Source organism: Podarcis pityusensis (assembly GCF_964106645.2).
Source record: "Podarcis pityusensis genome assembly, chromosome: 6".
Taxonomy (NCBI): Eukaryota; Metazoa; Chordata; class Lepidosauria; order Squamata; family Lacertidae; genus Podarcis; species Podarcis pityusensis.
The window spans coordinates 63,126,613-63,150,346 of NC_138030.1; the positions used below are offsets into that span (position 1 = coordinate 63,126,613).

The 23,734-nt window shown below is 44.6% G+C and overlaps 1 protein-coding gene across 1 annotated transcript in view; it reads right to left on the reverse strand.

Moving 5' to 3' along the window:
• The window catches only part of WLS (Wnt ligand secretion mediator), a 39,466-nt gene that overhangs the window by 10,545 nt on the left and 5,187 nt on the right, over nt 1–23,734 (reverse strand). Inside the window, exons 2-4 of the mRNA XM_081008942.1 lie at nt 14,408–14,680; nt 1,956–2,080; nt 645–806 (exon numbers count right to left, since the gene is read on the reverse strand). Of these exons, the coding sequence (XP_080865068.1) occupies nt 645–806; nt 1,956–2,080; nt 14,408–14,680 (560 nt within the window). The remainder of the gene's footprint in view (nt 1–644; nt 807–1,955; nt 2,081–14,407; nt 14,681–23,734) is intronic.

Below are 23,734 nucleotides of genomic sequence, written 5' to 3' on the forward strand. Positions count from 1 at the left end.
TTCATATTTTTGGTAATCTGGTTCTTTCTTAAAGCAAGATTCAGGAAGCCACATCTGTGCTTATTTCATTCATACTATAAAACTGTGGCTTAGTTCTCTTGAATGCCCGTTTTAACATGAAAAATAATCTTTAAGCAGAATCAAAACATCCCAGAAAGTTAATTCATTAGCCTGTTGACTAATGAACTATTAGTCTGTTGGTTGACAACTCTGGTTTCTTGATCTGTTTACAGTTAAATTAGTTAACAGGAGGTTAAAAGCAAGGGGGGGGGGACTGCTTTACTTGCATGAGCAGAATTACTACATAAGGATTTCGGAGGTGTATAAACAGGATTATTACATGCTCACTTTGTTGTTCACTTACCCAAAATTCCCTAGAACAGAGCAACGTGCATGACTGATTTACACACTTTTTTTTTAAAAAAAAAGAAAGCTGGCACAAAAATTCTTGGGAGGTATCTTGGCAGGGTTGCCCATTATGATGGGTGTGGTATGCCACCAGTACCCATCTTTCTAATGTTCCTATCTTATTCCATTCAACAAATCAGAAGTTAAGAGTCTCCACCTTCCAAAGGCTATCCCATACAAAATACGTTTTGACACCCTAGCAATTAGTTGCTTTTAAGTTTGAAGGGAACACTTACCACTAGACTGATATCTTTGATTTCTCCAATTCCCACATTGATGCGTTCCCTTTCATTCACAGGTAGACGGATATTGATAAGGTAGAATTTGTGAGCAACAGTTCCAATCTCCATGAATGGAAGCACCTCACAGTCATAGAACTTGCCTTCATTCTCTATAGTCTATTGGAACACCAGGAGAGGGAAAGAGACAACCGTCAGCATTGGTTTTTCAAGTGCTCTTAAAAATGCCTACGTTTTGTAAAATAGCAGATTATTTTAGCTCAGGAGGGCAACGAGAGATGGAGATGTTTCTTTAAAAAAAACACACAACCCACCCCCTGCTCTTCCCATATCATTAGCTTAGGCTTAGGATGCATGAAACGTAATAGAAATACATTTACCTAATACTTTCCCCTCAATAATTTTGCCTTCCACAAATGGTAACTAAAGGTTCAAAAATCAGTCATTACAACTATTGATGGGGAAAATATCCTTGCCGTTCCCACTTTGGGGAAAAAAATCATGAACATCTGTGAAAACAATACATTCAATATATGGGAAGTCCAATGCCACACCCAAAAGGAGTGTAGGATGTTGTAAGCCGTGGTTGAAAAAAAAAGCATTATGCAAACTGTTAATAATAATAATAATAATAATAATGATGATGATGATAATAATAATAATCCTTTGCTGATTTTGCTGCAAACGGTTCTGCTATTTACTTCGTAAACCATGACGTAGCAGGAGAACTTGTTCATAACTTATGGACAGAGTAAAGTCTCCCACGTAATGGGGGTACACTTTGTGTGCCCACAAGTGATGTTCTCCAAACCCCATTTTGTCTGAGATGGGAGACCTAAAGATCATACTGAAAAGCCAAAGCACAATCCCATGGGGACAGCAGTTATCTTTAGCAAATATCCTATTTTACAGCCTGATGAACACATATCTTGACATCAAGGGAATACCTGCTTTTCCAATGCTCTTACACTAGCAGGTTCAAGAAGATTTTCTCTAACAGATACTGTGCAGGCAGGCTCTTGGAACAGCTTATCGCTGACTTTAAATTGTTTTTTGAACATTTTAAATAGCTCTTTGTTTTTACTGATATCTTTATTGTTTTATTCTTTCGTTGTAAACCAATTTGAGGTTTTATTACAACCAAGTGTTATATAGAACTTGTGTAAAAATGGGGGGAAAGAACCTAAGTGTTGCATGTTTTTGAAAGCGAAAGTTACATAAAGTCTTTTGGGAACAACACTTTTTTTAAAAAAACAACAACAACCCGAAAATCCTAGCAATATCCAACAAGAAGCAGAAGGAACCTACTTTTGGAGCTCCAAATTTACATTTTAGCTTTCGGGTCTCAACTTCGTGTGCCATTTCTACCCACTCCTCGCTCATGTCGTCACGGTACGCTAAGGACACATCAAGCATAATTTCTGCATTTTCTTCTGTAAGAACAAAGCAATCAAAACTTGTTACAGAAAGAAGCAGGTAGAGCATGAAAAGCAGGATAAAATTATTGTTAAAATGTGTTAAGTCACTTTATCTTGCCCAAGGCAACCCAAAGCAACATACAAAATCGCTCATTGAGGCAATTAGATTATACATAAAGCTTACTTGTTGCACATTTGAAAGAAAAAAATCCAGGCTGTTAGATCCACGATGCTCTGGGATAAAGTCTAATCCTTGCTGTGTACACGATTTAGAATGGAGCCCTTTTTCACAGGTCTACACATTGGCCTAGATTCTTACAACAATGTAAGCTTCCTGGGACCGTGTGGGACTCCCAGGGGAGTCTGCAGCCTCTGTGCTCCTTCCCTGGTCCTGTGGTCACTGCCATACTCAGCAAAGCCAAGGTTTCACTTGGCGTGCTGTTCGAACCTGGGCTTGCTGTTGAGCTGCAAAGTGGTCTACAAGCTTGTCTGGGCCCTGTAAAGCCATAGTTTGGCTTCCCAAGTCAGAAATCCTCAGGCTCTTAGAAACATTCCATTTGTTGTTGTTGTTCAGTCGTTGTGGGAGCCAGGAAGTCATGAAAAAGGCTTGTAGCGCCACCGGGTGCCTCGCTGACCTCAGTGACCTGCATGTCCGTGCCTTGCAGTGTATTAAGTGCATAGCCTTATATGGAGTTATGTTCCCCCTCTGGGCAGTAATTACCCTATATGGCGATGGGAGGGTTTAAGCCATGACCGGATGTAGGTAATGTGAGACATTGGCAAACGGCCATGCGAGAGGAGAGAACAAAGGATAATAAAAGTTACGGGAGAGGAGAGAAGTTCGAAAGGAGCTGCTCATACCATCCTGAAAATATTGCTGGTTCTCGGTGTCTTTATTTTATGCTAAACTGCGCCATTTGTGACGGCTGGCTCCGACAAGTCGTGTCCAACTCTTCGTGGCCCCACGGACCAGAGCACACCAGGCACTCCTGTCTTCCACTGCCTCCCACAGTTTGGTCAAACTCATGTTAGTAGCTCTGAGAACACTGTCCATCTCTATATTTTGGGGCGGGGGGAGCCATGACTCTTAGAAGTGGAATGAGTTTGTTTTAAATGTATGGTGTGGTGTGGTCAAAATGTTCTACTGATTGTGACAGAATTAGAAACCCAATCAAGCAACTTTGGCACTCCGTAATTCTTAGCTGCTAGCAGGGACAAAATTCCTTCCTCCCCGCTACCCCCAAAGCAAGAGGGAACATGCATCCTTGATAATTCCTTCTGAGCTCTTTAATGCAGATTCAATCCTAGCTACCCCCATTCTTCAGATTTCTACAGGAATCCTAGATGGCACATGTTTACAAACACCTGCGCCTGGGCTTAAATTACAGCCAGCCAACTACAACCTTCGCTGTCATTCTTATACAAGACCACAAATACCACTTGGATTTGGCATAAATATAATCCATCTGCAAGCTCAACCTTGTTACATATTGCCAAGAGACACTCGACATGCAAGAAGCTGCAGCCGATTAAGACTTCTAGTCCCAAGAGTCAGTGCCAAGCAGAAGACAATTGTTCCTCATGCTTCACAAATGCATCTTTCCAGCCTGCAGTTGAGAAAGAAATGTCTTTGAAGCTCTGCCAGCCTAGACATCTGTTACCGGTTTCAAAGTTATAATTTATTGGGATTACGTGGAGGGACGCTCATCTAGCGTGCTGGGAACGGGTGTGGAAGTGCTTTGTGGTTCAGACCATCTATTTATACAGTGCTTGGAGGTGGTTCTCTTCTGCATGGGAGCAATGACATTTTTTTCAGGGCTTTTTGGTTCGCTCCCTCCACCAAAAAACAACCACCAAAACCTTCTAGATTATCTACAACCTGCACAGTCCAGATTTAAAATGAGAATCTTAATGTTGAAGATCACTACATGAGTAATAGGTGAATACATTAAGTTTACTCCGATCTCTTAGCATGGCAAGATATAAGGGACAACTCTAAATGCAGGCCACACATACAGCATATATTTATTATTATTTTTTGTAAATCTTAATAGAGGACAGTACTGGCAGTAGATATGCAAGTTTTGTTGTTTGGGGGTTGGACTCGATGGCCCTTGTGGTCTCTTCCAACTCTATGATTCTATGATTCAAGAAGACCCTCAACACAAACCAAGACCTCCTCCTTGTGGGCAGAGATTATTTGTCCACTCTAGTCTTTGCTCAGTAACTAGATTACTGCAACACGCCCTACCCGGGACAGCCCTTGGAGGTTTAAAACGCAGCAGCCGAATTACTCACATAGCCCCCATTTTAGAACAGCGCCACTGGTTGCCAGTTCATTTCTGAGGCCAGTTCAAGGTGCTTAAAACCTTAAATGGTCCCCAAGATCTCAAAGACTTTACCAATCCTCTCTGGTGTGAAGACAAGCAGAGGAGGTCTTAACGGAAGTTCATGAGGCATCACCCTGCGAGAGGGCAACCCCTAAGTTGCAGAATTCACTTCCTGTAGAGGCACATCTGACTGCATTTTGACGGTGTAGCTCTATAACTTGGCCTTTGACATCTGATACATAAGTATATGTGTGTGTGTGTGTGTGTGTGTGTGTGTGTGTTAGGACCCACTCTATTCTTCTGGTGGAAAATTCTTTTAACTGATTTTAATCCTGTATTGTTGAGACCTTCTGGTGAAGGACTGAGAAGAAGTCAAACGAATAAATATGTTAACGCCACTAGTTTAGAGCAGGACACCGTTTCTAAAATGGGACACACTAAGACAAGGGTCGGCAACCTAAGGCCCAGGGGCCGTATGCGGCCCAATCGCCTTCTCAATCCGGCCTGCGGACGGTCCGGGAATCAGCATGTTTTTACATGAGTAGAATGTGTCCTTTTATTTAAAATGCATCTCTTGGTTATTTGTGGGGAAGAGGAATTCATTCATTCCCCCCCCCCCCCAAATATAGTCCGGCCCACCACATGGTCTGACCGTGGACCGGCCCACAACTGAAAAAGGTTGCTGACCGCTGCACTAAGACTTAAAGCAGCCTAGCACGCTCCCGCTTCCCCCTCTCCTGGAAAAGCTCTTCCTTAAATCCATGGTGCTGAAAAGTCCTCAAATGGAAGCGCCTCATCTCCTACCAATGTGAAGCTGTACTTTGGCACATTCTTCAGTCTCAGTCCTCACGAGGAGGGAGAAAGTGTGGCTGTAGGGAGTGTTTAAGAGGCAACAACAGCTTGTGGATCTTGTTGTCTGCTAAACCTTCTCAGTTCAGCAACTCAAAAGTAAAACTGTTACAGTACGTGTATTACAAAACTTTTACCTCAGAACCACTCATGTGTGGTCAGACAGCTTTAAATGCGGGAACATCTAACTGCACTACACTTGCCTGTGAAACAAGAGTAAAGACCAGCATTGCCTTTTTATACTAGACACTAATAAACATCCTTGATACATTTTAGTACACTCGCCCTTTTTAAAAAATATATACGTATACAAAGTCTTGCCTCTGAATTCAACTTAACATTTCACAAAGCTTTCCTCCCTCTGCAGGTAAAGATGTAGTTTCAAACACTTCCCGTTCCCTTTCTAGCTTTACACATTCAAAAATCTTTTGTTCACACCACATAGATCTAAAAATAGAGGTGCCAAACAATGACAGGACTTGCAGCTAGTACATCCTAATCACATCATTTGGAAGTAGGAGAGAGCCAGGCCATTTCTGGACCCCAAATCATTCTGCTCACCACAAAGAGTGATCAGTCTTCCTACCAACTTCAAAGCTGCACAGGTGGAAAGTTTTGAGTGGGGATACCTGCCACCTCACCACCTCCACAATCAGGAGAAAGGCCAAGAGCTGTTTGGCAGCCACACAGCCAAGGCCTCTGGGCTGCTTTGGCCATGCAGAGCGAAAAACGCTACCCTCCCTCGGTGTCTTTACTGTTCTGAAACAGGAAAAGCAGGGAGGATATGACTGCAGTTCCCTGGAGGTGCACCACACTCCTTCAGGCACCCATGTCCAACTCTCCTCAGCTCCTTTCCCTGACAAAAGGAAGCATGCAGCACAGAAGGGGCTTGGCATCTACAATTTCTTTAGCCTGGCCAGCAATAGCAGCCAAAAACTTTATTATAGACTCCCCAGTCATTTTGCTGCATGTGAAGAGAATCCACATGACATAATATATTAAATAAAGTATTTTTCAAGGAAAAAAGCATCCCACCAGACCAGTGAGACATTGTTCATGTTATTGTGTATCAGACTGGCAGTACCATCATTTAAGTACATGGATGATAACTAAAGCTAGTAAATGGTTTAGGATACCTACTGTATATACAAACTTAAGTCCTGCACAGGGGGAGATGGAGGAACACCTTCCACTAGTAGCTTTGGGGTGGCTCAATTACAGAAGCGGAGATGAAAGCACCCTTGTTTGCAAGGATATATAATCCATGATGATATTCTGTAACTGGACATAAGCAAATGCTTGTATGTGTTTTGCTTGCTGAAGATGGTAGCACATTCAATAGGATGGTGGAGAACCAAGAATACTTTCCAGTTCTCATTGAATAAGGAAGTGGTGGGGTATCAGATACAGCCCAATTTATTGAGTGCTAGATGTATGGTGCAGTGCTGTGCACCATAGGGTGGGGGTGGTATAGTCCAATAACAGAGAAAATGTTTTGCAAGCATAAAGTCCCTAGTTTGATTCCTGACTCCAGTTCAAGAGCAGGTGATGAGAGAAAAAAATGCATGAGATATTGGGGAAGCCACCGACAGAACAGTCAGTTGTACAACACAATACAACAAAGCTTTATCTGTTTGTCTTGTTAAGGGTCCTTCCTTCTCCTTGGTCAAACTTTTAGTGACCTCAATGCATTGTAGAAGCACCCCCTCAACTATTTTGTCAGGCGAGAGAGATGAGTTGACCTCACTCAAGCTGGGTACAGTAAGAACTTTGTAACTTTAATAACCGGTGCTCAAGTTTGCCCGTTTCCTTGTTCCTTTCTCACTGCCTCACTTTTTCCTTTTGTGTCGTGTCCTTTGTAGATTATAAGACTGTAAACAGCACCAGTCTTGCTAATCAAGGATTATTATTTTTTGCAAGCCACTCTGGGAGGTCTTCTTGGCCTGAAGAGCAGGGTAAACGCAGCCAGATGGGGATAACTATTCCCAGGCAGCATAGTAGAAAGTCTGTTTGGGACTGTGTGTTCTCCCTCCCAAAATGTGTGCATCCCCTCTCATTGTCAAACTTGGGGAACAGCCCATAATAGGAACACATCAGCAGGACATCAACAGTAGGGAACTAGTTTACCTTGTAGATAATCTAACCAAACTGCTGGTCTAAAAGCAACAGCACCCAAAGCGTGGCAGGTCTTATTTCACAGAAGGTACAAGGCGAGGAGAAAAATGAAGCAGAAGGCCTTTTTCAATGGTTCTGGTGTTGCTCACCCCTGAAAAAACCCCCACCACCAATCAGCAGAGAAGGCGGCTAATGCCCCTCACATTTAGGATTCAGGTCCACCCTTCTGCCCTCTGCTGTTTATTTGCAAAGTTTCAAATGCACATATATACACAGACACATATCCACCTAAAGACCAATTCTGAATCAATGCAACCCTACTCCTCAAGTTTCCTTCGATAGATCAACCTACCCAATCTCCATCCCCAGGTGCAGGGTACAAGGCCACAATGAAAAGGAAAATACCACTGCTGCTTAAAAGCCCATTTTTGTTTTGGTCACACTTGTGAAGGCTCATCAGTGTTCAGGACACCTCCCGTCCCGATGGAAAAGCTGAAGGAAGGGTTTACGTGCCCCAGACATGTGACACCTGCTAGTTGCACAGGAACACTGCCAGTTCCCCAGGCTGATTCCTGGCTAATGGAAGTGGCAAGGTGGTATCTGGGTTGTGCCAAAGTCCATGAGAGAATTACAGCTGAAGCTGTTTGGAAATAACCAGGGAAACAGCGAGGGACAGAGGGATGAAGTGCTTAATGGGGAGGTGGAGAGAGCTGGAGTTCTAACTCATTGAAAGGAATAAGATTGCTTACAAAACACTGGAGTGGCCTTCCTTGTTTCAGAATGAGCCTTTTGTGCCAGGCCCCAAACAGGGATCTCTTCTGGCTAGAGAACGAGAGCGCCTCTCTTTCTCTCGCCTGTGTCCCACCCCTTCCGATTCAAGGTCCCATCTAGTCAAATGTCAGGTTGCTGCATACAAACATTCCCCTTTCAGAAATGCCTCCATTGCCTGGGTGACTAAGCCCTTTCAACAGCTGTGTTATTACTGGAAGATGGTCAATGTTATTCACACAGAGCACTTGTTTCATACGCCTTGTGAGAAAGGAGGCTTTGCTGCTGCAACAGAACAGGACTGGAGATCAGTTTGGAGATTTTTGATCGATCTCTCTCTCTTTTAAAATCACTATCAAGTTGCACAAATCGTTTGACATATTTCACTAGTTAAAAGCATTTGAGAGAGCTGGTAGCCACTTCCAAGCAGATACCAAGCGATTTCTTCCACTTGTTTGGCAAAGAGCATTAGTCTACTCTAAAACAAAAAGGTTATCTGTTTTCAGGTTCTGCCTGGAAAGGAATATGAGTTATTATAATGACATAGGAATTGATTGTTGCCCATTTTTGTACACTTTCTGGCAGGCAAGACAACACTTCAAAATCAATGGAAATTTGGAGGTTGCTATTAAAGTAGCAATCAATTAGAGTCATTTAGGATTAACCAATTGGATACTGATGCTGCTTTAGCAGTTGAGGTGCCATATATGAAATGCATATTCTGTGCAAACTTGGGGAATTTTTGGCCCTTCAGAAGTTATTGGCCTCCAACTCCCATCAACCTCAGCAAAACGGTCAATGGGAAGGGATTTCAGAGCTGCAGCCTAGCATCATCTGCAGGGCTATGGGTTCCCCATCCCCAATGTAGTATATACAACCGCTGCTGGGACTCTTGCCGTTTAATTTCAGAACAGGGGTAGTAATCAATATAAGCAACTCATGCCCTTTCAAGAGCAGGGGGTTGGACTAAATGGCCCTTGGGGTCCCTCTTCCTAATCTACAATTCTATGATCAAGGTAGAGGAGAGAGGGAGGAAGAGAAGATTCAGAGGTACATGTGGCCAGAGGAAAATACAAAAGAGAAGCATGGCAGATTTAGGGGACCGCAACCTGTTCACCCGTACTAGGCACCAAGTCGAGAGGGTGTTGCAACAATGACTTAGAATGGAAGGCAAGAGGCAATTAATTTTGGCGCTGCACAGGGCGCCACTGAAATCTGAAAGCTCTAAAATCTGCTACCGGTGTGCATGTCTGTATGAAGAAGAAGAGTAGGAGTTTGGATTTGATATCCCGCTTTATCACTACCCGAAGGAGTCTCAAAGTGGCTAACATTCTCCTTTCCCTTCCTCCCCCACAACAAACACTCTGTGAGTGGGGCTGAGAGACTTCAGAGAAGTGGACTAGCCCAAGGTCACCCAGCAGCTGTATGTGGAGGAGCGGAGACATGAACCCGGTTACAAGTCTACCTCTCTTAACCACTACACCACACTGGCTCTCTGTGTGGGGGGTTTGGGGCTTTATGTGAGAAAGACTTGGGGTAAGGTGATGATCTCAAGTTAAGGCAGGTGTGGGAATGTGTGACCCTACAGATGCTGTTGGATTCCATGTCCCATCAGCAACCAGCCCTGTTAGTAGAGCATGAGACTCTTAAATCTCAGTGTTGTGGGTTCGAATCCCCCACTGGGCAAAAGTTTCCTGCACTGCAGAGGTTTGCAATAGACGATCATTATACCTGTGGTCCTTTGCAATCCTATGATTCTATGATTCAATGGCCAGGAACAATAGGAGTTCAGTTTTACCCCATTGGGAGGGTCATAGATTCCCCAGCTCTGAACTAAGTTCACCATCAATCCTCCCCTCTCTTGATCAATATTCTTAGGGAAATGGGAGTGGCCCTGCCTACTGCCTGTCCATGTGAGTGCCAGACTATTTCTCCTGAGGGAGTGTGGTTGGGGGGGAAAGGTTTTCTCACTTTTTGAGGACAAGACCAGAAGCTGCTGACTCCCATACACCTCAAACCATCACAAATACACAACAGCCTCCAAACAATAGATTGTCTTGTCACAATCTGTCACTTCCACAAGAGCAGCTTACCCCCACATTTAAATACTAGCCATTAATTTGTTCGCAGCAATTGTTGCAATAAACAGCATAAATATTTAGTCAGTGGAAGGACCTAATTTCCATAAGCATGCAAAACAAACATATCCCTCAGAAAGAAAAGCACAGCATCCTTCAAGGGCACCAATGTCAGCCTCCAAGATGTTTCAGTTACAGCATCATAATCAATCTGCATTATCTTGAAGTTAAAATGAAACCACTACAAAGATCTATTCAAGGCATCCTGCCAAGACTGGGGTTTTATTCCACTGCCAGAAAATCTTTTGCTCGTTAAACGATGAATTTGTAAGGACTCAACAATGCTAGTGCCTGGTTCCTGGGTTTCTGTGCACAGTAAACAAAGAAACAGTAATTAAACTGTGGTAAAACGGTGGCTTTTAAGGCACCAATCATCTTCATTTGGTGGTTCAAGCAGCTGAGGGATACTGGTTGAAAGAAGTGACTGGACTGAGTCACACAATGAGTCACTGCAGCCATTTTTATTCCTCCGGTGTCCCCCCAATCCAAGCATTCTATATATGCCTGTACACACCCTCTCTGAATCCGAATGTCAAACACCAAAATAACTCTGCCCACCAGGAAACAATTGGAAGCAAAGAATTGCTGCAGACATCTTGGGTCTAGCTTTCTGGACTGCATATTGGGATTGCCCTACCGTTCCTGAGAGGGAGAAAAGGATGGGTGTTCAAAAGAAGTGAAAAGCCAAGTCAGTAAATTACTATTGGGGCAACATGGAGACACCAGAGAGCAAATAATGTTTGCAGATCATTACAGGTATCCCAGTGAGTTCAAAGAAGGCATCTTGTGGTTGCCATAGCCCTTCTTGTGGCACGTAAAAACAAGGGGCCACTGAATTAGTTATGAAATTCATGAGCACAATTTTCGGTGCAGAGCAGCAAAAGTGTTCAAAGGTAGAATCTGAAGGAGCCAGCACTTCAGACCATATAGGCAAAGCATGAGTGGCTGGGGAAACGAAGCCAGATGGGCGGGGTATAAATAATACAACTGTTGTTGTTGTTTTCTGTGCAATGGAGCACATGTCTGCACAGCTAAGTTAAAACGGCTTAACCAACACAGCTGCCTCACACTGAACACATCCAGGACCTGTAAGGAGCCAATATTTTACACAGCACTCATTTTCTAATCACAGCCCACAAAGCCAGTCAGTCTCGCTCCCCAGTTACAGATGGCAGAGCTGAGGCCGAGACACACTGGCATACCCAAGGCCAATCGGCAAAGCTCATTACAGAGCTGAGATGTGAACGACAGAGGTGGGTATGTGCGTGCGCACAGAAAGAACGGGAACAATTCCAGATCAGATCACAGCTGAGACCTCTTCTGTCTACACACTGAGCTTACAGTCCCTCCATGTCTCCAGTAGCTTTACTCTCTCAACCTTTCTGTGTTGGGAAGCTCTGAAAGAAGAGCCAACATGTGCACAGCTGTGTGTGCACAGACCCCCTTCTCCTGCACAATATGTGGAGGTCAGGGAAATGAAGGCGGACAATGACGTTGGGGAGGAACCAGCATCGGAGAAGATCCCATTCTCCCCTCCATACATTCTTGGAGTGGTGCAAATGTATGAAGGGGGGGGCTCCAAAGCTTTTAAAAATGCCATGCTATGCCAGTTCCGATGATCTCAGAAGGGTCTCTGCTCTTACATGGACCAGTGTTTGAAGCGTGGGAAGAAAGAAAGGCAAGGAACCAACTGCTCTCAGCACATTCACTTGTATTACACTCAAAGGGACACTTTGACAAATTGATGCCCAAAGCAGCTCACTGGGTAAGGCTGTAGGCAGGTCAGCCTCTCACAGCCTCTTTCTATATCACGGGGCTTCTGCTAGATAACAACCTAATGGCCTCATGTGTGCTGCCTCTTGGAGGCAGAGCAGGATACAAAATAAAGTGTCACCTGCCCACTGATGAGGAACAACAGAGGCAAATGGTTGCAGGTTTCAGTGGCTCGAGGTGAAACAGCTGGGGATGGTTTTATACAGTTAAAGGCATGACCAAGTATCACCCAATGTCAATCCAGTAGTTTAGTAGAGGTTGGGAAAAGGGGAGCATTTGGAAGAATGAATTCTATAGAAATCAGGAAATCTGCTAGAGTGAATTCTGACCTGGACTCAGGCCAGTCTGTATACTCCTCCTCCGTCTAGAAATGGCAAAGCCAGGGCAGAGCTACAGTCACTCAAATTAGAGCAGGAAAACCAAGCCAAGAATGATCTCACAATGACTTTCACCTTCACGCTTCTCCTTGATTACAGGAGAAAACTACACTTGTATTCTTTTTTCTTGGTCACCAAGACAGAAAAGAAAAAGCTATTTGGGGCTGGTGAGGTCAGATCAATGTGAATAAGCTCTCCTTCCCCCCCCCCCGCCCCCCAAAATTAGCAGCCAACTCCAATCCAGCGATTTTAAAAAAGGGAGGAAAGACATCAATCATCCTAAGACTCTATCTCCTTTGCTTCCACACATTTCTTGCCAATGCAGAAAGGAAATCTCTCAGGATCATTGTGCTTGTCAAACTGAATGAAGTCTTTACAAACTGAGTGGAAACGCTGCTCGTGGAATTATAACTCGACTGGAATGTGTGGTTCTAGCAACTTTCCACATGCTATGCACAGTGCTTAGAACTAAAACAGGCCAGCCTTAAGATCTGCGACACCGCCACTTATATATTAAGGAAAATGTAAACTCATTGCTGCAAGTCACAAAAGCGGCATGACAGTCTACTATATGGTGTTGTCACATATGCCAGGACAACAGTTCAAGACCACACAATGAACACATCTATCATGACAGCTTCCCCAAGCACAGACTTCACAGTAATTTTCACAACAGCATATTATAATGCAATCATATTAAAAATGTGAGCCATGGCACATTCCTAATTTCATAAGAAGCAGCCTGAACCCAACCACGTTGCTGGATTAAATTGTGTTTTTAAACAATCCCATCATACAATGATAAGTGGCACAACATCTGAAGGGAGCAGGCTCTTCTGCTTGATTTTGCCCTTGCAGCAATCTGTCGTGGTGGTGAACCCACGCCTCTCTGGATGTCACTCAACTCCAGCTGTCATCAGCCCCAGATAGCATGGCTAATGATCAGGAATTATGACAGCTGTAGTTCAGCAACAACTGGAGGGCCACAGGCTCCCCATCCCTCTTACTGCTTCAAAGGGAAAGATGAGGAGGACTTTGATCTCTTCATACTGCTACCCATAAACCTTCCCATTGGCATGAGCATATTCTGGAGAGGAGATGAGCTCTCTCCTTGTCCACTGCAGGACTTTTTAAAAGGGAAATTGAGAACCGCCCAGTGGTACGTGATTGTAATCTGCGTGCCTCGTCTGTGTGTAAATACAATGCTTTCTTGCTTGGAGTCACATTCCATGACATTTAGAAGACAACACAGATTTTCCAGTTCTGAGGATTTTCTCCTACTCTAACACCGCTACCACAGAAGTGTGCTATCATCAAGCTTCACGCAAGACATGTCATGAACTCCCAAGAGCAGCTGCAGAATCTGTGAAAAGTGTTCTTGGCAAGGGAAGGAGAAACTAATTTACTTGTTGTTCTCAGTCACTTTTTACATCACCCAACATAATACAACTTTTGCATCACTTGAATTTCTGAACTGCTTAAATCTTTTCCGGGGGGGCAGGGGCGGATCAGAAAAAAATGTTGCTTTCTGACCTATTTCAAAGGAAAATAGGCAAAAAGGACACTGCTGACATGGGTTGCCATACATTCAGATTTTCCTGGACATTTCACCAATTTCCACACAGACACTGCTTCTGACTACATATTCCAGGTATGTCTGGAAAGTTCTGGATGTATGTCAACCTTATCTTTTCAGAACTGTCTTTCCCCCTCACTGGAACTAACCCATTTTGAGTCTGGCTGCCCATTAAAATAATCCCTGGTTCACGGCAATCCACAAGTCAGAAGGGAGCCCATGTGGAAATTAGGTGAGTGAAGCTGTCCTAGATAACCTTCTCTCTTGCCTTAATACAAGGAAGGACGGGCCTTCGTTCTCCTTTACCACCTTCTTTTAAAACACACACAACATACCCACTCAGTCCGACTTACATCAATACCCCTTTTCAAGTTACTACATTAACTATGTAAACAACAATTCTTCCAGGTACTTACTAATTTGGTTGTCGATCTTGAAAGCAATGTCCATGTGCAAAATGTAGACCATAAACTGGAACCAGGGGCTCATCTCCCTGTGGGGGAGCGGCATGTGAATTGAGAACACAATATCGTTGGCTTCGATTTGCCTGCTCATCGCTTCATCAAAGTCTCTGATTTTTTCACACTGGTCAGGTCCCCAGGGCATAAGCCATTTGCTCCTGTGGTGGTTCTTCCGGACATCTATGCACTTTATTGCCACATAGGGCACAGCTGCAGTGGGACCTGGAGCTGAGGAGGAGAAGGGGGGGGGGGGAGAAACACAAAAGAACAGTTTATAAACTGTATTACTAAATAGTGGCCAGCAGCATCTGAAGCGGAAAATTTAGTTACTCAATCTCATGTGAACACCTGCAGAAGATCTAGAGGCACGAAAGGTGAGGATGAAATTATGTGCCAGAGGAATGAAGACAATATTGAACCCCATTTTTGTTTTCCCTCTCCTTAAATTATGGTGCATGTGGCCCTCCAGGCCCCTATCTGGCCCTCACAACTTTCCCCAGCCCTCACTTCTTACTGGCTCTGCTTTGCCCCTCAAGTGTTTTTGCCTGGCTGGAATGCCTTCTTGAACTGTGATGTCTCTTGCCTGAATGGAAAATCCAGAGGCGGGGGCATGTTGAAACCAGCCTGCTGTACAAAGGCAAGATTTACACCCATTACTCTGCCCATTTTTGCCTCTGGCCCCTTCTCAGATGAGTGTGGCCCTTGGGCTCAAAGAAGGTTCCCACCCCTGCCTTAAATCAAGATAGCAAAGCAAAACACACACACACACAAATAGCAATACTGCGTCACTTCAACACCGCCATTTTGGTTCTTTCATTTGGATGGTGCCAGTTCCAAGGAGAACAATGGTCTAGAGAAGGGTCTTTCCAAACTTGGGTCTCCAGCTGTTTTTGGACTACAATTCCCATCACTCCTGACCACTTGTCCTACTAGCCAGGGATGGGAGTTGTAGTCCAAAAACAGCTGGAGACCCAAGCTTGGGAAACCCTGATCTAGACAGAGATGGAACATGGGAATGCAGGAAACTGCCTTATAGCAAATCAGACCATTGGTTCATCTAGATCTGTACTGTCTACACAGATAACACCTCTCAAGAGAATCTTTCCTAGCCTTACCTTGAGATTCCAAAGACTAGCCTGGGACCTTCTGCATGCAACGCATGTGCCCTTCCATGGCTGTAGCTTGTGTCCCAGCTATGTGGTATAGGCTGAAGCTGGAAAGCAGAACTCCTAGCTACTGGGTGATGGCACTAACAGTACTTCTTCTGGGAGAATGCAACCCCATCAAGAATAGTCAACTGGTCAATTTACCAAACTTAGCAATTGCTCACTCACAAAGCTTCTGTTGTCTTGCCAGGATTCAGCTTCAGTTTACTAGTCCTCATCCAGCCCTTCATCTACTCCACAAATCAGTCCGTGAATTGCATGGTCTCATCAGGTTCAGATGTTATATAGAAATGAGTGCCATCAGTAAACTGGTGACACCTTGCTCCAAATCGCCTAATGCCACTCCCAATGGTGTTAAAGAGTGTCTGACACACATGCAAAAGATCCATTCAGTCACATGTAACAGCTTTAAGTGGGTTTTAAAAAGAATTTGGGACAATATGGGACCCTGAGGCCACTCTGCAAATGGTCCTGCAGGTAGAACAGAACCACTGAAGGACAATGCCAGCAACTTCCATCTGACAGAGCTGGTCTAGGAGGATACGGTGGTTGATGCTATCAAAAGCTACTAAGAGAAAAAGTAGCAGGGTTGCAACTCCTCCTGCCCCAATGAAGAACATCCATCAGATCAACCAAGGCCAATTCCATCCCAAAACCAGTTCTGAAGCCAAAATCAAGTTAGTCAACAAAACCTGCATCTTCCAACAATGTCTGTAGTTGTGCTGCCACAGTACTCTTTTAGTCACCTTGACCAAGAAAAGAATATTGGCATTCTATTGTAGTTTTATATAGGCAATGACCGTTTTGTGCAGGGGTTGTGTTCCTGACCCCCATGCACATTGGTGGAGCATGCATAATCCCAAGCCCTTTTCCAGCCACATCTGGGTTATGGCAATATGCACGTGAAAGGGCACACGTTCTTGGAACGCCTGCAAAATGGGAGTTGCCTGTATTTCGTAATAATATAAATAAAACAGGGTGCAGCAGAAGGGGAGAAACAACAACTCCATGGGAAAAGGAGCAGGAAATCAACAAAAATAAGAGAAAAGTTGAAACTGTGTTATGACTGTATATGTTAAAAATGTTGTATTTTGCAATCCATGCATGGAATCCAATGCTTTTGGTCAGTCTCCTCAAAAAAAGCTCAACAACTCTTGCTTAACAAACAGCTCCATATCCTAAACCAGTGTGCTCCCCAAAGAAAGCTCTACAAGTCTGGTCAATCCAACGGGCAGATCACTGTCGGTTTATTTATAGTGGGAATAGATCGCAGTCTCTAGGCCATGCCATGCTCCCAATAGGCCATGGTGAAAGAATGGCCATGAAAAGAAACTCAAAATACTGCTGAATCTATGCCAGTAATAGACCTTTCAGGATGGGATTAGAGGGATTCTGCTATAGTTGTGTACAGAAGATAGCTGCAGAGCTCTCAAAAAGTCGGCGGCAGTGAATGGCTCCACACATCCTGCCTTTTGTTTTGCCCCATGGAGCACATACTTGTATCAGTAACTCTGGTCAATTAGCTGGTCATATGAGCTTCCTAATCCTGCGCATCAAGCAATGACTTGCTCCAATGAACCAGAACAGAGCATATTCTTGTGCTTCTGGCCCACCAGAGAGAGGGCTATTCCCTTTTGATGCTGGATCACATAAAATTCTTTCCAAAGCGGGATGTGCAAACCACTGAGTAGCTGGTGCTTCACTGGATCAGATATGCTGTAATACAGACACGTTTCCATGGTCAAGGGTCCATCGATTTTGGCTCGGCTTTGTAGTCAGCCCTTATTAGTGGCTCCCACCAATCCTTACCGCCTAACAAGCCTCTGGCATGCAGGGGGCTCAGGGAAGAGGCCAGGATCCTGTGTCATGCAGAGCTGCTCAGCAGACAGTAGAGGGACGAGGCCAAAAGCCTAGAGGGCAGCGCAATGTGTGAGACCTCCCCAGAGTCATCTGCAACTGGGAGAAGACTCCAGGGAGGGACTCTGCCACTGAGCATGCTGGCAACCACAGATTTGTGGACACCTGTACAAGGTTGCTGCCTTTTTTAAAAAAAAACCTAGATTTTATTTTGTTCATAAAGATAAATGGCAGGCAGGGAAAGGATAAGCAAAGTCTCCCAGTATTTAAGCCACAAGCCCATAGGTCATGCAACTACTTCAGAAGCAAAGGAAATCTGCAGGCTGTTAGCCGACCATTCCTAAAGCCACACACATGGCATTGCAGATTATGCTAAATGTCACAAGCAAATTAAACCATAGCACAAGAGTATTCTGGTAAGGTTCCTATTACTGTGTGTATGAATCTCCAGGCTTAATTTTTAATATGCAGGGATGGGGGATTAAAAGCACATCCCCCCCTGCACTTTCCCCAAAAATCATCCTCTCAGGCTGGGGGGCGGGGGAGAGAATGCCCAGTAATTGCTTTTTAAAGAACCAAGGACTAGAAAAGTGAAACAAAACCAGATTCCAGTCCTCACCCGCCTCTTCTCTCAGCCCATTCGTCTGTCCCCTGCAATGAAATCAGTCCTTTAAAGCACCAGTCTGATTATTTGTAATGGGTTTCCGTACGTTCCTGCTTTCCTTGCTATATGTCCAATTGCAGCAAATACTTAGCATACAACCACAATGCAAAAAATGTTGTGTAAAGAAATGTCTGTGTCCTGCTTGGCACAAAACCGGAGCACAGCACTCTCTTCTCCCGAGCTTTGTTCCGCATCATGCTTTGCAATCCCGTTCAACCGACTCTGCTGCCATTCCAAAGACATCCACCACCATCACCTTTTGGCTCAACACTTCTTTCCTATTGTACAGTGCTGAAGCCAGCTCTGTCATACATGCCAAATGGTGATGATGCTTATCTACTGTACCACCCCCAAGAAGTCAAGAAAATATGCGAGTTACCTCTTCTTCACAGTTGTTTAACTTTACAGTGGTACCTCGGGTTACATATGCTTCAGGTTACTTATGCTTCCGGTTACAGACTCCGCTAACCCAGAAATAGTGCTTCAGGTTAAGAACTTTGCTTCAGGGTAAGAACAGAAATCAGGCTCCAGCGGCGCAGCAGCAGCAGGAGGCCCCATTAGCTAAAGTGGTGCTTCAGGTTAAGAACAGTTTCAGGTTAAGTATGGACCTCCGGAACAAATTAAGTACTTAACCCGAGGGACCACTGTATTTGGAAAGGCACTATGAGCCAGAGGTTTTCAATCATTCTGAGTCCACGACTCCCTTGACCAACTACATTCTTTCTGCGGCACCCCTGAGAGGCTCAGGAGCCCAGTTATGTCACCCCTTGCCTGCAGAGCTGGCAGCTTCTCACCCTTTTTCAAACACCCTTCCTTGTGGAGTGTTCCCTCAGCCTCCTCTCCTCTCCCCTCTCCTTGGGAGTCCTCTGGGTAGCAGCCGCAGCTTAGCTGCCTCCCTACCCCAAAGAGAGGTGCCTCCTCACACAGCCCCACAGTGGCCTGGGAAGCCCCCCCTGGCCAGCCCCAGAGGCACCATTCACCTGGGGAGTAGCCTGGACTGCTGCAACAAACAGCACTGCAAGCCTTTGGGAGGCAGAGACGCAAGAGGACATCAGAGGACGGAGGGAAGGCAGGAGGGACAGAGGCCAGTGTTGCCCATGGCACCCCTATCATTCAAGGCACCCCAGGGTGCCACGGCCCACCGGTTGAAAACCACTATGGGCCACAAGTTTAAAACAGTGTTAAAGTTATGGCACGGTATCTAAAGTCCTGCTGAGTTCATGGGTAAGAAGGAGGGGAGGCAGGAGGAGGGTTTTTTTTGCAGAACAGCATTTGTTTAATTGAGAACTGTCTACTTCACATACAAAGACCTCACAGAGTTTTTTATCTGAAGAGCTGTGTCTGGAATGTCTGGCTCTTCTCAAAGAGTATTGCCTGAATTCAAGCCATTCATGCAGAATGGTGGCTGTAATGTTCCCCTTTAGATGTTGGGGGATTTGTTGGCCAATACAAAAAATAAAAATAAAAGCAAAGTGGGTGGAACAAAAGACCTCGGGGGCAAAAAAAAAAAAAAAGAGTCTGTTGAAGTTTGGACCAGATGTCCTTTAAAACACAGCACGAAGACAGATAAAATCTGGGTGACAGTCAACTTGAGCATCTAACTCAGAGAGATGCTCTGTTTAGTTCTATCTAGTTTCTGGCATTTTATGTGTTTGGCACTATTAGTTGAACAAAACATAACATTTACTGACGTATTTGATTTGTTTACAAAATTATTAACTTGGGTAATTTTGTAAATAAATACTTAAGAACAAAAACTTACAAGTGAGACGCTACAATGTCAGAGAGCACTAAACAATACAGCCTCTCCAGTTCAGTTATATTCCCATCCATTCTGTTCAGCAGTTAGCAAACAAGTATTCATCACATGTGCTCCCCACCCCGTCCCCTCCACTTGGGAAGGAATGAGAAGCATAGCTACCCCTTTTCCTCAAGCAGGTCCTCTGCCTTTCCTCGCTGGAATTATCAATCTGAATTGAATAGTTTGTGTTTCCAGAAGAAAGTGTTCTAATTTCTAGAGGGATAGCAGTGCTAGTGTTAGCAACACTCTTGTGTGTCATCTTAAAGACTATGAAATGTTACCATGGCACAAGCTTTTCCAGACTACAATACTCTTCAGATATGGTGATGGGGAAGATAAAGTTGGAAGCCTGGGGTCAGAGGGAAAGTACAACTCAATCAGAAGCAGAATGCATGCAAAGTAACCGCAGTGATTGCTTTATCACCCATCAACTTACCATGCTAATTAACATCTGTAGAAGAAAGGGAAGCCACTGTCCCTACTGAGACCTGAGAGAGCAGTTGAACTTATATCACTGGTTTATGAATATTGCCATTCCTCATATGGGATTTGCGTCCACCGACACAATTGCTTAGGGATTGGCCTGATGGACCTACGCAGAATGCAGAAGGGCATTGTATGCAGATGATGGCATACATGGAAGATGAGCAAGGGGGAATAAAATGCTGACATTATTAGCTCCTATAATGGTATTGACAGAGAAAATGTGGGGACAAATTTGCCACCTGGATTTTGCACGGTCTCATTATTGTGCTGATGTTCAGCTGGAAAGATGATTTAGGTCAAAGGTTTTCAACCTTTTTGAGTCCATGGCTCCCTTGACCAACTACATTCTTTCTGCAGCACCCCTGTGGGGCTCAGGAGCCCAGTCGTGTCAACCCTTTCCTGCAGAGCTGGCAGCCTCTCACCCTTTTTTGAACATCCTCCCTTGTGGAGTGTTCCCTCAGATTCATGCAGCTGCTGGGTGACCTTGGGCTAGTCACACTTCTTTGAAGTCTCTCAGCCCCGCTCACCTCACAGAGTGTTTGTTGTGGGGGAGGAAGGGAAAGGAGAATGTTAGCCGCTTTGGGTAGTGATAAAGCGGGATATCAAATCCAAACTCTTCTTCCTCCTCTTCTCCTTGTGGGTCCTCTGGGCAGCCGTTGCTGCCACCCCAGATCTCTGAGCTGCCCCCCACCCCAAAAAGGTGCCTCCTCACACAGCTCCACAGGGGCCTGGGACTTGTCTGTCCATTCCCAACAGCAAGGGCTGGCAGACTGACTGACTGAATGGGCTTCCTCACCTGCTTGCTTGCGTACTCCGAGGCCACCTCAGCTCCTGGCAACCGGCACTCCCCGGTCAGCCCTAGAGGCACCATTCTCCTGCAGAGCTTGTAGCCAGGGCTGCGCAGAAGCTTTAGGGAGGCAGAGACACGAGAGGGCATCAAAGGAGGGAGGGAAGAGGGGCAGAGGCCAGCGTTGCCCGCAGCACCCCTGACCATCATTCAAGGCACCCCAGGGTGCCACAGCACACCAGTTGAAAATCACTGGTTTAGGTTACGGAGCTGTTTGTTAAGCAAGTATAAGCCCACAACCCAAGGCCTGAGAGAGGAAAGTATAATTCTACAAAACTGGTTTTAGATCTATGATACATTGGGGTAGTTTTAGTTGAGAGCAATAGTTGGCAACAAGTGGTAGCCTGCCACCTTATCTTCTGGGTCTGTCTTATAGGAGGCTATTCCTGGACATCAATTCACCCTTGTTAGTCTTCGTTAGATGGCTATTGTACTATCAGATGTGCCTGGTGTCAAGTTGTGAGTCTATTTGATGGGTCAGAACAAATGTGGTTTTATTGCAGGGTTTGGCTATTCTACACAATAGGCTGCCCACGTTGTACACTTTCTGGAGAAGGAACCCAGGGCTTTGGTCCTTAAAGTACTTCTTGGTTACTGACCATTTTTGGTCAGTAACACTCTGGTGATGATGGTACCCACAAAGTCATAACAAGTGCTTGCTAGCAGCTCACCAGAGGCACAGTCTGAATGTTTGTAGACATGTGCAACAAAATTCTTCTTCCCCTTAATAATGACATTTATCATGTGCTTTCCTGAAATGGAAGTTAGAAGGGCTCCAAATTAAACACACACATGCCCTGGCATGCAAAAATGCATTTAGGGTACTGCAGACAGTTGTTCCACTGCACTAACTCTAACACTTTAGCCCCCTCAACCAATCTTTGCTGCAGTGATTCCTGGTCTGCAGTCCACAGCTCTTGAAGGAAGCTTTCCTTGAGAAAGCTGTGCTAAGAACAGCGGCTTCTCAACTGCTTTCCAAATCTATGTTTTTATGAGGTCTGACTGGGAGTGAAGTGTTTGGCATTCCACACCTACTCCCAACAGCATTATGCAGACAGTTTACAATGAGCTATATGTGATTCAGACCCTACTCCACCCTAGTTTCGTCTTTAAATGTGGGCTGTGATAGCAAGGGGAGGGTACAGTTCTTGCGACCAGAAGTCCATAGCCTCCCAAAATGGAAGCTCAGGAAGATTCCTCTGACTAGGCCCCTTGAACCTTTGCTAGAGTCCCACCACATGTCTGCAGCCAATTTCTTGGTTTTACCTCAAGACACCTTTCTGGAAACTTTCAACCATGGGGGGGGGGGATGTTTGCTCTAATAGTGAAACACAAACTGCTATGGCCTGCGTAAGTACTGTTTAATCTAAATACACCACAGGCTCCCAGATCAACATTTAAAATGTATCTGCAGCTGGAATTTTGCCCTTCTTTTATTTTTTACAGCTCCTTTCTGTGTTTCAGATTATTTACCGATCTTTGTTTCACGCCCCAATGGATCGTTCGGAAAAATCTGAATCGCAGGGTGTCCACACTGATTAAAACTTGAAGCCTAGTGACCTCGTGTGATGTTAACTACTCCCATGCTCCAAGAGCTCTCTGCTTTTCTGTTCAATTACCCCCTTCTGTGCAGAGCTATCGCTACCAAATGAGTGCATACAATGGGCTTCTGCTTCATTACACTAACCAACAGGAGGGCAGGAATAAACAAGCTAATTTATCATCCTCAACTCTCACATCGCTAGCCTACATCACAAATCTGTTTCTGTGGAAAGAATTAAAAAAAAACCCACTGACTTGCAACTTGCTCAGCTCATAGCACTTTACAACCAAGTCAGACTTTTAGCAGACGCTCTTTCCTTTTGGTAGTTTTTGCACAGTTTGGCTACACTTCTACACATCCTTACATGTGAGACTGTCCCACTGAAATCAGAAGACCTTGCTTCCCAGTAAAGAGGTTTAGGATTGTGCTTATGTATGTTGTGTTTTTCATGAGTGCGACTTAATCGGTATAAGGTACACTGAACTTAATTAAGGGAGAGTGGCCTACTTACTTTTTACTGGATTCAGCAATAGGATTTTTTCTGCAGTCTCTCTCCCCCAATTCTCAACCAGTGCTGCCATAGTTCAGTTATTTCCCCATGTTTGTGCCTTTCCTATAAAAGTATCAAAAGGCAGCAACTTTCCACACCCTTTTCTCCTAGAACATGCTGCCCCCAACCAGAAGCACAAGGCAAGGTTGTTTCTCCAGAGAAATCATTATGACCAAGTTGATTTTGAAAATTTTCCAAAGAAGCACTGTTGACCATGAATGATGTCATAAATTGTTGTTGTTGCTGCTGCTAAGAATTACATTTGTATACTGCCCTTCATCTGTAGAACTCAGGGCCGTTCACAAAATAACAAGAATAAAAACAACAACAAACCAATAATGTCCCCTCCCACAACACATTTAAAAGGG